At 42.1% G+C, this 16,807-nt stretch overlaps 1 protein-coding gene across 6 annotated transcripts in view; it reads left to right on the top strand.

Moving 5' to 3' along the window:
* Positions 1–16,807, top strand: part of Tjp1 (tight junction protein 1) — a 233,071-nt gene that overhangs the window by 141,535 nt on the left and 74,729 nt on the right. For 2 of the 6 annotated variants that reach the window (XM_051148684.1, XM_051148683.1), the window contains exon 1: positions 3,019–3,255. The exons of 1 other annotated variant lie outside the window; for it this stretch is intronic. In XM_051148684.1, the coding sequence (XP_051004641.1) occupies positions 3,229–3,255 (27 nt within the window). In that variant the 5' untranslated portion in view covers positions 3,019–3,228. Of the gene's footprint in view, positions 1–3,018; positions 3,256–16,807 lie in introns of those variants that run through there. 3 more of the 6 variants (XM_051148681.1, XM_051148686.1, XM_051148685.1) reach the window with 3 other exon arrangements.

The following is a 16,807-nucleotide window of genomic DNA, read 5'->3' as shown; positions in this document are numbered from 1 at the left end:
CCCTCTTTCCTTTTCAAGAGTAAGCTCAGAGCACTTACCGGAAACAACACTGAAATGCTTTTCTAAAGGTTGTTGTTGTGGGGTTTTTGTTTTGTTTTGGTTTTTACAGTGGGAACGAAAAGGTACATCTGTAATATGTAAGTGTAGATATAGTTCATTGAGTCAAGGCTGTTTTACTAAGTAACTCTAAGGTTTCTAGAGACTCTGTATGCTAGTGCTTCTTTTATTCTGACCGCAGACACCAGAAATCCCACAGGAAGTTGTGCTTCTGAGTGTTGTGGTTTTCAGTTTCCTGTTCCTTTGCATGAGATCAGAGAGAAATCTGTACAAAAGGGAAATTCTTGGTTGCACTGTCTTGTAACTCTCAATGAGATTCTCTGATTTACTTGCCTTTCTCCCCCTTTTAATTTAAATGCAGAGGAATTGTGGCCACATCCATCTATAATCACTGACGTCCTGGTATAATCTGAAAACTTTCTTGCTATTCAGTGGATAAACGCCTCTGGGAGTTAAGGATGTGTCTCTGGGATTAGGCTGTCTGCTCTCCACTCCACAGTGAAGCACCCCCACCCCAATATGGAGATAGAATCCTCCAAAAGCGCTTTAAAAAAAAACATGATTTTTTTATTTCGTTATTTTTGTTAGCATACACATTAATAGGTTTTATTATAGCATCTTCATTTTTATAAGTGATGGGAACTTCCCTTGCTATTTGGAGAAGATATACAATTAGAGTTTGGGAGCCGGGCATGGTGGTGCACGCTTTTAATTCCAGCACTCGGGAGGCAGAGGCAGGCAGATCTCTGTGAGTTCGAGGTCAGACTGGTCTACAAAGTGAGTCCAGGACAGCCAAGGCTACACAGAGAGACCCTGTCTCCTGCCCCCACCCCCCCAAAAGAAGAGATACAATTATAATTTGGTTTAGATATTAAGAATATCTATTCAACTTACTTAGTGTAACATACAGGTCAATTTATATAATTCAGTTATTTAAAACACCATTGGACATTTTAAAAAGTAATTTCATTAATTGGAAAATTTTAATTGATACACTTTTAGTTGTGAGCCTAGCCTTTAACGGCTGAGCCATCTCTCCAGCCCAACTGATACACTTTTTATTTATTTATTTGTTTTTGTTTGTTTGTTTGTTTTGTTTTTTTGAGACAGGGTTTCATTGTGTAGCTCTGGCTGTCCTGGACTTGCTCTGTAGACCAGGTTGGCCTCGAACTCACAGTGACCCACCAGCCTCTGCCTCCCGAGTACTGGGATTACAGGCATGCACCACCACACTTGGTTTGATAGACTTTTTAAAGCAAAGTATTCTGAAAGTGAAATGTTTTTATTTGATATCATTTTTTAAAGTTATAGCACAGATAGGACCAATCAGGTATATTAGATTTTAAAACGGTGCAATGATCTAACAATTAGCTTACATAGTGAGAGACTTGATAAGTGATTGACCAATGAGAAAAGGGACAGAGTATGTGCATAAAATATTCTACCTGCCTCTAGGCAGAATTGCAGAGTAAATATCTTATTAAATGGTAATGCACTGATATGAAAGACCTTCAAGGATCACTTTCTCAAATACAGCATTCCTAGGTTCTTTTTTTTTTTATGTTTTCTCATAGGAAAAATTTAATCAGTCTTCTTAAGAGAACACAGGACACTTTGCCTTTGAAACAATCACATGCATCATGACTAACACAAAAAACTAACTCTTAACTGTTTCCATGCATGCCAAGAAACAGGGTTTGGTTTGCACAATGCTCTTTTCTAGTTCAGCTAGCTTAGGATTGCAAAATACATGACTTTGAAACCTTAATTGATGTTTATGTGTCCTATGTGGATATTTCTTAGTTAGAATTAAGTTTGATTTTGTCACACTGTTGAATTTTAAAGAGAAAATAAAAGTTTAAACCCCTATGTTTATGCCCCCTCCCCCTTGAGTGACCATGGTACTTTGCGGATGCTATTTAATGTTACTAGCAATTTCTCATATTTGTAAAGAGCCTTATAGTATACAGAGTGTAAATTAAGGAAGTATGAAGTAGTTTCCCTTTTTTCTTTTTTTTAGTGTTCAGTAAGTTTGCCCAGTGGATTGAACAGGTTGATGAGTTCCGAGTCTATTTACATCGTTTCCGGTCTAGCTTGAGCAGGACATGGTTTAGAAAGGCAGGCAGCCTGATCTAGCTTTTCAGGGGCCAGGAATTTCAACAATCTCCATAGGCTCAAGTATTCTATCAAGATCCCTGTCTAGAGAGGCAAGAGAAAGTAGCTGGGATTACCTCTGGGTACTTTAACCGCCCCCCACCCGCACCCCCAATTGCCCAGCTCTGTAACCTGGTTTATTTAAGGCAGTGTGTTCTGAGGCTGCTAGTGCACTTCTGATGTGCTTTAAACAAAACCACATCTCTCTTCATTGGGGTAACAATGCTTAGACATGTGGGTGACAGTTGTGACCATTGTTAGTTATGAGGTTAAAGAAACCAGTCAGGTATTGCCCAGGCCCGCCTTTCCTGCCATACTCCCGCGTGGGGCCGATCCGGGGTTGAGAAGAGAGTAGACAAGACTCCGCATGGGGTAGGAAAGCTTTGGTACACAGGGGTTGGAGGTTCTCGCGGGCGAATTCTACCAGATCTTTGATTAAAACAAACAGGATAGCTCGCGCTGCAGCGGAAACCGCCTAGCAAGTTACTTGGAGAGCTGAGCTTTTCCTTCCGCGCGGGGGTCGGCCCCGGCCTGGCCCCGCCCCTCGCCGAGGCCCCGCCCCCCGCCGGCTGGGCATGCTCAGTGGCCCGGTCCGGCAGGTTTTGCGTGGCCGCTTGAGTTGCCCGCGACGGCTCATCCCGCCGACGGCACGTCTCTCGGCGGCCGCGCGTTCCGGGGAAGTTACGTGCGGGAGCAGGCTTCTGTGGAGGCGGCCGGGGGCGGAGGGGGCAGCCGGAGGCCCCGGTGCTGCGGAACGGCGAGCGGGCCGAGGGCTGCGGAGGCCGAGCAGGCGGCCGGGTGTGCCCCGCGGAGAAGCCCGGGCGGGGCGGACGCTTCCCCGACTTTTGTCCCACTTGAATCCCCTCCCCGTGGGCCGGGCCTTTCCGGCCTCCCCCGCCCCTATCCCGCTCGTCCCCGGGAGATGTTTATGCGGACGGTGGCGTGAGGAGCGGGTGGGCCGGCGGCGCGGAGTTTTCGGGTCCGAGGAGCTTCGCGCGGCGCGGAGAGAGAGACAAGATGTCCGCCAGGGCCGCGGCCGCTAAGGTGAGAGCCTCACGGCCGGCGGGGCGGCGGGCGGGGCGGTAGGGGACCGGCGGGGGGGGGGGACCTCGCCCCGCCCTCCCCGCGGGCGGCAGCCGGGGGCGACGATGGCGGGGCGGGGAGGGAAGGCAGGAGGGCGGGCTAGGGGTGCGTCTGCCGCCCGGGCAGGTGCACCGCTGCCGGTGCCTGGCTCCGGCTCGCGCTGGGAGGCGACGTGCAACAGGTCCCGCGCCCGGAAAGTCGCCCCGGGTGAGGATTCTCAGGTCCCCGGAGCTCGTCCGCGAAGACCCGGGGGTGTCACCTGCAGCAGGCGGGTGGGTAGCCGGGGCTGTCTCTGGAGGAGTGGTTGGTACCCGGCGAAACCCTGTAGTTTCGATCTGATGTCACCCGCTGCGGTATGCGCAATGGCAGCGGTAAAGCTTTGAGACAGCAAAACACTCAGCTTTAGGGTAGCTAGGGTTTATTTTGTGGTTTATTATTTCTGCGAGGCGACAGAAGGAGGAAAGTTCTTAGCACTTTAATTTCAACTTTGAAAAGTAGCATGAAGTGTCCCTACATATGGACAGGAAGATGGACACCACCCGTCTACCCCCATCCCCACCCCCCCAAAAAAAGCCTGGTGAATTCTGCACAAAACAACTTTGCTGTGCATGTTCTTATGTGCTTTGCAGTGTTTCTTGACACAACAGTGTGTTATTACATTAAGCTAAAATTCTTAAAACCGGGATCCTCCTTCCCTTTTGTACATTTAAATTTAACAATAACCCTAAAGTGTTTGCTCTTTCAGTGACAGGAATACAAAATGTGATGAGCGGAAAAAGACATCTTCCTTTAAAAAAAAAATCAATCCATTACTTAAGCAGCTTAAATAGGTGATTTTATGTAGTTTTCTATTTGAAATATTTAAACATAACCTTTGGGAGCAGATAGAAGGAAGTTTCTGAATTCTTGACAGGACCTGTCTTTTGGCCGGCAGTAGTTACTGGCTGATGTTTCGAAGTGAATAGATTGTTTTAAGGAGTAGGGCACTCTTCCTGTAGAAATAATTTAGTTTATATCTTTTTTGAACATTGAGGAAGACTCTAAAAGTAAGACTGGGCCCAAAGACTAGAATCAGTGCGACATTTTGTTACTTATAAAATATAAAACCTGTTATTTACCTTTGCTGGGACTTCCTTTCCTGGGAAGAAAGGCTTTGTTGCCTTATTACACAGAATGCCACTGTGTTTCAAAGTGTGAGCGTTGGTACTTGTTATTCAAGACAGCACACTTGGAAGGTGTTGTTACCAGAGAAGTGTTTCCAATAGCTGTCTGTGGCAAGGTGACTTAGAAGGTGTGCTTTTGCAAATAAATTATGATATTGAGATTTTATGGCACATGCCAATATTTGCATGTTTAAGTGGGGATTGAAGCGTTAGGTTCTTGAGTGCTGTATTAGGGGGCACTTTACTTAAAACAAGGCCCACCATAAATAAGGTAAAACGCAGCACGCTAACCCGGTGTCTCCTTAAGTCACATTGATTCTCCGGTAACCAAAAATGCTCAAGAGCTCAGCTCTGTCACTGCTTTACATAGGGTGTCTTCTTAAGTCACATTTATTCTCCGGTAACCAAAAATGCTCAAGAGCTCAGCTCTGTCACTGCTTTACATAGGGTGCTTTTGTTTCTCCTATCCCTGTTTAAAAAATTACAGACACTGATTTTGCAGCTTGCTCTTCTGTTTTTAGCACAACAGTTGTAGAACTTGTGCCTAAGCCAGTACTTTTCATTCTGTGTTTTTGTAATGGTTGAGTGGTTTTCATCATGCAGCTCAGATCATCACTGCCTTTTGAAAGAGACGTTTGGCTTGTTTCCAGGATATTATTGTAGCGAGTATAATTTATATAACTATTTACGTTTTTGTATCTGTACACTTACTACTGTATGGCAAAGTCTTAAAAATGAATTGTTATGTCAGAGAGTGCATTTGAAATTCTGATACATACCATTAAAATCCTGCTCCGGAGTCTATACCTAAGAATAAATACAGCAAATATTGTTGGGTTGCCTGAATTTTGGTGAAGGACAGCAAATCCAAGTCAGTGCCATAAATCTTTGTGAGTGAAGAGAATCAGTAAAACTTACCCATGGTCCCTGAATTGATTACGTTCAGTGCAGTTCTAAGAATTCCAGTGTGGTATTATAGAAAACATGATAGCTTGATAAGATTTTTATCTTATAAATGAATGGAAGGAGAAAGTCCTTTCAGAAAACCTAATTTATTATAAATTCTGAAGAATTTAAAGTAGGGTATTGGTTCAGGACTAGAGAATGGACCGCCATAGCCAGAATATAATATGTATGTATGGGTTGTCAGTGATAGCAATCAACATTTAATATGTGCTAAGATCTTCTCTGTGGGTAGTTGACTTAATTCTCACAATAATGCGGTGAAGTGAAGGAGAAATCGTGCATAGGCACATTTTAGCCCAGCCAAAGGGAATAGTATGAATATATGTGAAACTAAGATTATTGGGAAAGGAGCCATTATTCAGTAAATAAAACCACAAAGACTGGTACCTTCTTAAAAAAAATTTTTTTTCTGCTTCATATGCAACAAAATAAAATCCAGATGACTTTGTTGTAGTTATTTCTTGTGCATGTCAGATGGGGGTACACACATGCTGTGGAGACTCAGTGGAAGGCAGATGACATTTTTGTGGCACTCTTGAGCTGCAAGTGTCTTTTTTCATGTCTGCCCCCACGAAGGTTTAAGTGTTTGAAAAAGTAAGTGACAAAACACTAGGAAAAAAGTGTAGGGAGACACATGCACACGCGCCAGCAATTGCAAAGGAATTCTGTGTCCGTGATATTTAGTAAATAAAGAGAAGAGCCTTTACGTGTGTGATGTGCATCTGAACTTGCAACCAGTTTGTTTACTTCGTACTTGATAACAGTTACTCCAAAGTTGGGAAATGCTTCTCTGCCTTACCAAGTAGTTGCTTAATTATGTAAGAAAATGGTATTAATGATTATTAGGAACGTTTTTTGTTGACTGAACCACAGAAAATGGCTGAAGGAAGTTGCAGTGGCTTCTGGATTTTCAAGTTGTTTCACTTTGGAGGAACAGTAAAATTTAGATTGTGCCCTCTTTGGCTATCTTATTGTTTTGCAAAGAAATGATATGTTTGTGTCTGAGAAGCAATTTTGTTTTTCCTAGTGGCGTGTCTAAAATCATAAGGTAGATGGGTATAAAAATGATCTACACTTTTCTTTTTAAACCATTGCTCGGTTTATTGTGAGGATTCTCAGGAATCTATCAAGTGAGGCACAGTGAGGTTTTTCCCCAGTAGCTAAACACTTTTGAGACTTAACTACAGAAGATAGTGAAGCTAATGAAAAAAATGAATCGTTGCATCAGCCTTTGTAGATAGATAAGGATTGTTAGCTGAGAAACTGGGAAACAGGTTTTAATTTGGTACCTAACTAATGAGTGAGCATTTGCTTTGTAGGCTCCAAGAATAAAGGAGAAGCTCATTGAGGCTTAAGATTTGCTCCTTATGGTGTCTTCTACCATTTATGGTCTTTGTTTTAGCGAGGATCACTCCCCACCCCCCACCCCACAGACTTTGCTCAGTTTGCACCATAGTTTTCACCAGAATGTATTTTAGGCACTGGTGTTTAAGTATTTTTTGGTGTGTCCAGCATTTTAGATGCCATTCATTAAAGCTCTAATTCATGAAAAGTGCCTGATGGACCTTATTGCATTGTGTAGCCTTTAAGCTTGTCATGACTTACTGATACAGTGCTGTTTCCCCCAGTAGACGTTGTCATAGCAGGAGCTAGTCAAGCGAACTCCTTCAGATTTGAGGGACACCTACAGTGGTGATGGGGTTGGCCTTACTTTCCAGTAGTTAAGGAGCTTGAAGCAATCTTTAACTTTTAGAGGTATGATGGGTACTGATAGTACTGCTTCTTGTTTGGTTTGAGGGGAAATTACAGTAGTTTTGTGCGTATGTTTTTAAATCCTAGAAATGCTGTTCTGCCTGTGATTTACCTGCTCTTTAATCCTTTTCTACTTAGAGACATAGTGTAAGCTCAGTACAATTGTTAAGAATAAATCAGAATAAATAAGATAGATTACAGTGTTGTTAGAGAAATGTCTTTAAGGAAAAACACTTTTTTAGAAATTTGTTTTTGTTTTTGTTTTGGGAGTGTCTTAAAATAATAGTTTTGATGAAAATTTTGGAAATAGAGCTTTGTGTCATGATCTAGCTGTGATGTGTTGTTAATAATCCAGTCTTCTGAACGAAGGAGCCCAGCTTTAAGTTCCTGTGTTATGTTCCTCATCTGCCTATCTGCAGAACACCCCAGGCCTGCAGAGCTGTCTTCACACTCACTGCCAAGTCTCCACTGAACAGCCTAGTAACTGAAAAGCATGGGGCAGGGTTTTTATCAAATGTCAAGTAAAACTAAAAGTGGCCTTTATTTAGAACAATGTTCATGAAATATTTGATTGATTTTTTTTTTCCAACTTTGAAGAACAATGTCCAAAACAAACAAACAAACAACAACAACAAAAAACCAAAACCCTTGTAAGTTTGGCAGCATTTCATCTGGTGGAAAGAGATAGACATTAGGGTAGTTTACCAAGTTTCAAACTTACTCCAACTTGCTCTGTTTCTGAGTAGCATTTCCTTTGTAAGCCTGCAATAAAAATAGGCCTTCTGCTATCTTTGACCTAGAGCGCTGCTTAATTTATTTATTGGAGAGAAGGGTGGCTTCAGGTTGCTCCTTTATGGGCCAAGCAGGCGCTTTATTTCCATTTCTTCTTAAACAGATAAATTGTTAATAATGAGTGAGAAGCTTGGGTAGGTATGAAGGGAGTGAGTCAGGCGCTTTACTGTATAACCTGGGATGGATAGAATAGCTGGGCTCTGAATGATTGGCCGCACAGTTCATGAGAAAGCCAGGGGTGTCAGACCTTGTCCCATAAAATACTCCCTTAGTGATGCAGATAGGCTATTCTGTTTATAGTGTGTCATACTAAATCTTAACTTTGGGGTACACTGAAAGATAATGTTTTATTAGATTTTTGTCACAGGTATTTTAGTTCTGGGTCAGAACAAGTTGGATTTTGTTGACAGAATGCTAAGAATTAACTTGGCATACACACAGGAAGGTCTAAGTAAAGGCAGTGTTTTCTGTGGATAGTAATTAGGAACAAAAGTTTTAAGTACATTTGTTTTGATTTGCTAAAATCTTTCAAGTTTTTATTTTTTAAAATCGAGTAAATTCCCAAGATAAATGTTTCCATTCTCAGCAGGGCAGTGCTGAGCCAGCCTGGTCTACAGAGCGAGTTCAGGATAGCCAGGGCTACACAGAGACCCTGTCTCAGGAAAAACAGATCCCACTTTATCCTTGGTAATTTTAGGAGTTGTCACTGTTTTGATATTGGTGCTAGTGTTTAAAAAAAAGTTAGAATTATTATTTGAGATGAGGTCTCAGAAAACCAAGATTGACCCCAGGTTTACTGTGCAGTTGAGCGTAACCTTGATTTCAGTTCTTCCTGCGTCTTCCCTCCCCCACTAAATCAGCATTTTAAACAAACAGTTTCAAAAGACTGAATATTTGTTAAATTATTTATTTATTTATTTATTTATTTATTTATTTATTTAGAGACAGGGTAGCTTTGGCTGTCCTGGACTCGCTTTGTAGACCAGGCTGGCCTTGAACTCACAGAGATCCACTTGCCTCTGCCTCGCGAGTGCTGGAGTTAAAGGCGTACACCATTACTGCCCAGCTATAAATCTTTTAATGCTAGAGGTTAGAAGGACTCCAAGAATGACTCATTGATTTTGTTACTGTTGAGTACATTTTTAGTTCTGTGTTCTAGAAGTTTGTAGTATTCAGCTGCTCTATAGTGTAACGATCAGTTTTAGGGCTTGTAATTCATTGCATAAACCCAAAGCATTTGGGCTGGTATATCGCGCAGTTGGTGGAGCGCTTGCTTGTCTAGCATACAGAAGGGCCAGGACCAATCCTGAGTACTTCAGAAAGTAGGCATGGCAGTGCATGATGTACTCCTAGCTCTGGGGAGGAGGAGGTCATCCTCATCTGTGTAAGGAGTTCCAGGTTATCTATCTTGGACTCCTTGAGAATCAGAAAGACTTAAATGGATAACTTAGTGGTAAGAGTGCTTCTGCAAGCATGAGGATCTGAGTTTGAACCCCAGCACCCATAAGAACAGATGCAGGTATACCTGTGTCTGTAACCTCAGCAGTAAGGGGCTGAGGGTGGCAAATCCTGGGAGTTCTTGGAAATATGCTGTGTCTAAATAGCCAGTTTCTGCCTCAGTAGAGACACCGCTCAGGGCAGTAAGGTAGAGAATGATAGAGAAAGAAAGCTGATGTCCTGCTTTGACAGCTACATAGTTAGGCCCCAGTACACTCAAGTCCATGCACCACATGACACAAATTCAAAATCAGTCTAGGTTACACACCATGGTAGAAGTCAGCCTGAACTGTGCAGCAGCACCTTCCTTGCTGTATGCAGAGGGTAGGAGTGGGGGTACATTACTAAAATCTGAACACTTGGGAGGCTGATAGAGGAGGAGCGCAAACAATATTTAGCCAAAGCAACCGCATTTTTAGAAAGTTTTAGAGACATATGGGTAGGGTGCAGAAGTGGTAAAATTATAAAGAAGAGTACCATAGAAGGTGAGGCAGACACAGTGTTTGGGATGCAGTTAAAGTTACACTCAAAATAAATAGCACAAGGCCTGGAGAGATGGCTCTGTGGTTAAGAACACTTGCTGCTGCAGCCTGGCATAGTGTCATAGTCTTTTAATCCCAGCACTCAGGACGCAGAGGCAGGCAGATCTCTGTGAGTTCAAGGCCAGACTGGTTTACAAAAAGATGTCTAAGACAGCTAGGCCTATAACACAGAGAAAACCTATCTCGAACAAACAAACAAAACACACTTTTTTTGCTCTTGTAGAGGACCCATATTTGATTCCTAGCACCCACATGCTAGGGCATAGCCCTCTACAACACTAGTTCCAGAGCGTCTGATGGCCCCTTCTGACCTCTTTGGGTACCAAGAATGCATGTGGTGCACACACATATAGGCAAGATACTCACACCTAAAATAAAATGAATAAATCCTAGAACAAACAAACAAACCTAAAACAACAACAGCATTCTACTGTAAGTTTTTCTTTCTTTCTTTCTTTCTTTCTTTTTTTTTTTTTAGGGAGGGTAGGGTTAAGGAGTTAGCTAAAGTATATCTAACAGTTTCTGCATTTTTCCTTGTTAATTTTTAAAGCATTTGTATCGATAAATCTGTGGAAATGTTTTGTGCATGTTTGGTATCTGAGCTAGAAACATAAGGTAATTAGAATTTACTTGTGTGCCACTCTGTGACTGTATTGGCATGAAAGATAGGCAGGCGTTTCCTGTTACTACTTATGTTTAGGGTCTAGCATGTTGCAAAGCATCTAGCAGTCTGGATTTTAAAAACTTTTTTATTCATCAGATACCTGCTGCGCATCCGTTACTACTAGGCATTGTGATGAGGGCTGGAGTGTTAGCAGTAAGTGTATCTCTGTATTGGTGAGTGCTATAATAGTGAGAGTAGACAGCAAGTAAAATACTGTGTGCAGTGATAAATGCTGGTCCCAAATGTGCCATTTCTGGGCCAGAATCTCCTATCCTAAAAAAGCATGTCTGGTGACTTTCTTTATAATTTTACCAGATGGTAAAATCCTATAAACATATCTCTAAAACTTTGTGGCTGCTTTAGCAAAATACTGTGATCCTCCTTTTTTTTTTTTTGTTTGTTTTGTTTTTCGAGACAGGGTTTCTCTGTGTAGCCTTGGCTGTCCTGGACTCATTTTGTAGACCAGACTGGCCTCAAACTCAGAACGATCCGCCTGCCTCTGCCTCCCGAGTGCTGGGATTAAAGGCGTGCACCATTGGGCCCGGCACGGTGAGCCTCCTTTATCAGCCTCCCAAGTGCTTGGGTTGCAGGCAGGCTCCCCCACGCCTTTCTTGTCTGCCTGCAGCAAGATGTTACTGTGTAGCCCAGACTGATTTTGAACCCATTGTTCTTCTGCCTTAGTCTCCTGAGGGCAGAATGTGCCACTGCTCCTAGCCTGCCTTCATAGCCTTTTATTGCAGGAAGACTTCGCGCCCCTTTGGGGGGAGAAAAGTAGTTTAAGTTGTGATTTTGTAGTGGTTGATTACTGTGCAACAATATTATCTAAACAGATTATCTACCTGTTCGAATTCTTACAGTTGTGTGAAAGCTACTTTTGGTTAGTTTTAGTTTTGAGAATATTTTATGATTAAATCTTAAATCCACAGTGGGTGTCCCCTTAATTGACTCTGGTAAGATCACTGAAATCTCCAATAAACAGAACTATGTATTGTAGACAAAAATGAAAAAACAAATCTGTCTTTCAAAATATAATGTAAATCTTTTCCTGTAGTATCATGAAAAGGAGTTTAGAAGATTTATTTACTGATTTACTTTTTAATTGTACTGGACTATTGAGTCAAACAAAATTATACTATACTGATGCTGTATTGCCTATAAAATTAGAAACGAGTGGGCATTGAAAATATATTCTGCGGCCAGGCAGTAGTGGCACATACCTTTAATCTCAGCACTCAGGAGGCAGATATTTGATAAGTAGTAATGGAATTGATAAAAGCAAATCAAATATACATAATTTGCCCATTTGTCTATCTTTTTTTAATACTGGTAAGGGTCTAAGTGTTTATTCTTAGTGTTTATTTTTAACCAAACAGTATCACTGGGTAGCCAGACAGTACATGAAAGAAGTTTTCTTAGCTATTCCAGCTAATGAAACATTAAATAACAATACTTTAAGCACAATTATCTGGTGACATCTAGTGAATAAAGAAAATCTAGACAAGCAATTAAAGAAAGAAGGACTGATCTATCTAAGCAACAACTACAAAAATCTCAGACTTTGATACTACTTATAAAACCAGGTGTGGTGGCCTATGCCTTTGATCTCAGCACTTAAGGGAAGGCATGAAGAACAGTTCAAGACAGCTACAAGTATATGAGGAGTGACCAGCCTAGGCCAGGCCCAGTATGGTGGCACACACCTTTAACCTTAGCATTGAGGGAGGCAGAGGCAGGCCGATCTCTGAGTTCCAGGCCAGCCTGGTGTACAAAGCCAGTCCAGGACAGCCAAGGCTTCACAGAGAAACCCTGTCTCAAAAAACAAAACAAAACAATAACAACAAAAATCCCCAACAACAACAAAAAGACCAGCCTGGGCTACATGATAGTGGACTTATTAATTGGTATCTGTACTGAAATGTGAATATGGGAGATTGATCATAATTTCCATTTGAAATGTTTTCCACCAAAAAAAAAAAAAAAAAAAATCTGAAAAGACTGAAACCAGAGTGCTGCTACCATGACCCAGCTAGCACTCAGAATGTCCCTGGGCTAGTTACTTGAGCAGCTGCCTTTTTCCCAGAACAGGAGTAGAGGAAGTCTTAGAGATAAGCAAGTGTCCTACAGGAGCATTCTAAAAGACTGCCCAAGACAACCAGTGAGTGTGTGGCAGTGTAAAAAAGTTAACTCTTTATTAAATAGGCAGCAGACAATTAAGTGTGAGCTCTAGGCGGTGGAGTGACACCATAACACTCCTCAGCTCTGCCCTAGAGTCTAGGCTTAGGACAGTCTCTTGAGGAAAAAGGAAACCAGTGCGAGATGAGTAAGGCATGGGCGTGAGCACATCCCAGGCACAGGAAGCACTCTAATCAAGAGCCTGATCCCTAGCAGGAAGTGTGGCTCCACTCGTTCAAAAAGGCCTGGATTTATGATGTGCTATGATACTGTACTAAGTGCTGCAATAACCAGTCACAACCAACATGGCCATGCTTCTCCCCGAGGTTACACTCCAGTGGGAGACACAGACAGCCAAACACTTCGGGGTTTGGTATGTAACTGTGGGCTTAAATAAGCACTACAGGAAGGAAAACCAGTGACCTAAGAGGAGCAAGGAGAACGCTGGCAGGAAGTGCATGGCAGAGCTGAAGAGGGTCTGGAAGGGTGCCACACAGGCTAAGCAAGCATGCTCACACCTCTTTCTAAGGACCACCGTTTGCCTCCTAACACCCATATCGAGTAGCTCGTAACCACCTGTAACTTCAGCTCCATGGGATCTGATACCCTCTTCTGGTCTCCGTGAGCAACCACATCAAACACACACACACACACACACACACACACACACACACACACACACAGACTTTAATAAGTGAGTAAAGGAAAGCAAAAGTCCATCAACAAAGAGCAAAGAGAAAGATAAAAGATGAGGTCATTCAAGTAGACAACGCCAAATAATCTTCTAACAGTTTTGATTACCAATTTTGATCTTTTACTACCTAAAGCCAATAAATACAAAAGGTTTTAGGGTGAGTGAATGTTTGTGTGTGTTTTGGAAGTGGAAGAGAACTAATCATAACACTTAAGATTCTGAAAAGATTACTTCTAAGGCACAGGACCATGGAATAGGGGTACAAGAAAGTTAAAAGCGAGAGGACCAGGAGGCACACTGAAATGCTGTCTCTGCAGCTGCTGTTATTTGCAGCACAGGACCCTGCATGGATGGGGAGAGGGGCTCATGAGGCTCCACCCTTAGCTGAGGAGCTAGCTATTGGGTGCTGAAGGAGAGGAAGTGATTTTTCTGGGGAGGTGTGGTCACTGATATGTTACCCTCACCCTGTCAAATGCCCTCAAACCTATGTGCACATATACAGGCAGCACTAACTGGGCTCAATGAATTAAAAGAGTGTGGGGTCGTTGAAGGTAGGGAGATTTGAGCTGACTCTGATCAAGATACATTATATACATCTATGAAAGTGTCAAAGAATAAAAAAGGTTCTTATTTTGGAAAAACAGGGACTAAGGTATTCTTTAGAAAACCACTGTAGAACTCCAAAGAGAATTAGTGTGTATGCTGCATGTGTAAAGGGAGAAGATAGTAAATGGTAGCCAGTACAGATTGAACACATGAGGCAGCCAGAGGTGCAAACCGAGAGACTTGCTAGTCAGCCACTCCCCACTAAGGTGGATATCCAAACTGAGTTGTTTACACTGGATTTGTAATTACTTCAGAGCCTCTATTGCCTAACCTGCCAACCAGGACTGTAGCTCTTAATGCTAAAATACATAGTTTTCATAAGTATATCAGAAGCCCAAGCACCTTTTCTGAAACTAAAAAATAACCTGCCGAATTGAGTCTACTTTTCACAGACTAAACTTGATACAGAATTATGCTCAACCATAGTCCCTATGTGCCCTTCTCCAAAATTAAAATGGCCACCATTAACAATGTTTTAAAAAGATGTGTCTTTGTGTTTTGTTGTTGTTTTTTCAAGACAGAGTTTCTCTGTGTAAGAACAGCCCTGGCTGTCCTGGACTCACTTTGTAGACCAGGCTGCCTTGAACTCACAGAGATCCACCTGCCTCTCCAGTGCTGGAATTAAAAGCATGTGCCACAGCATGCCCAGATAAAAAAGATGTGTCGGTCTAATAACTTAACGATGGGCTTGGGTCTGTTGAGTGCACAACTACCTGAGCTGGATACTGTTGGCATTTTCTACTCCTGTTCCCTTTTAAATAGGCGAGACAGCAACTAATGGTAGATACATTCTCCCCAAATTCAAAACTTAGACGCCAAACGCAGTAGGTGAAAGAACCTGACGATTATTCCATGACTTTTTAAAAAAGTCCTTTTGCTGTACAGAATCAAGCCTGGTTACAGGTATGCAATGTTTACATGGGCATGTGCTTTATGTACATTTGCTTTATGCACATTTATACACTGATAAAATGTTTCACAATAAGAAGATAAAACAAAATTAATTGAGCTTGCTAGTTTTAAATCAAGGCATTTATGTCAAAATAACAGGTTTACAACCTGTTATGAAAAACTGGAAAATTTGGCTTGCCTGACCCCAGAAAAAAACCAGCTGGAGCTACAATAGCTGCTTCCTTCACTGCAGCTTCCAACAAGTACAGTAGTGCCCTGCCTCCAGCTCTCATGAGTACAGTAGTGCCCTGCCTCCAGCTCTCACGAGTCATGCTGCTTACCCAGTCTAAGACTCGCCTAACACATACCATGTTCAGCTGATGTTCATCTAGAACACAGGAGCAGTTAAATGTGCACATATTAGAATTATAACCAGATGTGGCTAACTGCAGCAAGTGAATTAACCCTGGATCCTTCACTGTACAAGAGAACAATAACACCTACTAGAATTGTGAAGATCAGTAGTATGCGTGTGTTTGTTTTGTTGTTGTTTTTCAAGAGATGGTTTCTTTGTAGCCCTGGCTGTCCTGGGCTCACTGTGTAGACCAGGCTGGCCTTGAACTCACAGAGATCCGCCTGCCCCTGCCTCGCGCTGGGTTTAAAGGCGTGCGCCACCACACCCAGCATTCTGAAGTATTTTTAGCAGTACATTAAAGTAAGTAGATAGATCATAGGTGTAAATAACATAATTTTCAAATTGAATACACTTCTTTGCTTAGCTCTGGAGTAAGAAGGAATCTTAACAATATCTAGAAGTTTCTTTCAACTTCTGGGCCTATGTGCAAGGGTAACTATCCTGGCTTCCAAGAGAGTAAACTATTTTTGTCTGCTTAATTTAAAATCAGTGTTGTTTTGTGGGTTATACAATTTATGTGTTTGTTCACTTTGACAAGTACAAAAATTTTGTTTTTGTTTTTTGTTTTTTCGAGACAGGGTTTCTCTGTGTAGCCTTGGCTGTTCTGGAGTCACTTTGTAGACCAGGCTGGCCTCGAACTCACAGAGATCCACCTGCCTCTGCCTCCTGAGTGCTGGGATTAAAGGTGTGCACCACCATGCCTGGTTGACAAGTACAAAAATTTAAATATATGATTCTAATGCCCACCCTTTCCCTATGAACAGGTAAATTCGCTTTCCTTTTATAAAGTTGGCATCTTTTTATTTTTCTACTTGATTTTCTTTAAACTATTATGTTCTGAAATAATGTATTCATAAAGATACTGATTTCCCTTGCTGCAGTCTGCCTTCTCACACATTTCTGACATGGCTGTGCTCATTTGCTACATAATTTCTACTGACACTTTTATCCTATGGCCACTGAGTGCTGGCTTTAATATAAGCTGCTTGAATTCCTACATCTAACGGCTTGGTTTTTTCTTCTATTTCTGAATTTTGTTGAGTCCCTGGCTGCTCAGAGAGTCCCTTCAGTATCTCACTCCATGAACTGCAGGTTGATCTTCCTGCACCAGCTCTTGGCGTCTAAGTTTTGAGAGTTTAAGTGGTGCCCTTTAGATGTTACCACCTTATGCCGCCAGCTACCCGTGAGCACACAGTGTGTCCCTTGGCTTTGTACCTCACTTGTAGCACACTGGTTAGAGCACGACACTTGTATACTTGAAATTCACACAGGGTCAGGGTCTGTCACTATACTTAGTTCCTGACTCAGCGTCACCCCAAGAAGGAGTCTTGTGTTTTACTTTAGATAGAATAAAAAGCT

The sequence above is a fragment of the Acomys russatus genome, chromosome 7, assembly GCF_903995435.1.
Source record: "Acomys russatus chromosome 7, mAcoRus1.1, whole genome shotgun sequence".
Taxonomy (NCBI): domain Eukaryota; kingdom Metazoa; phylum Chordata; class Mammalia; order Rodentia; family Muridae; genus Acomys; species Acomys russatus.
Note: the sequence above shows the minus strand (reverse complement) of the source record. Positions and strands in the feature narration are given on the sequence as shown.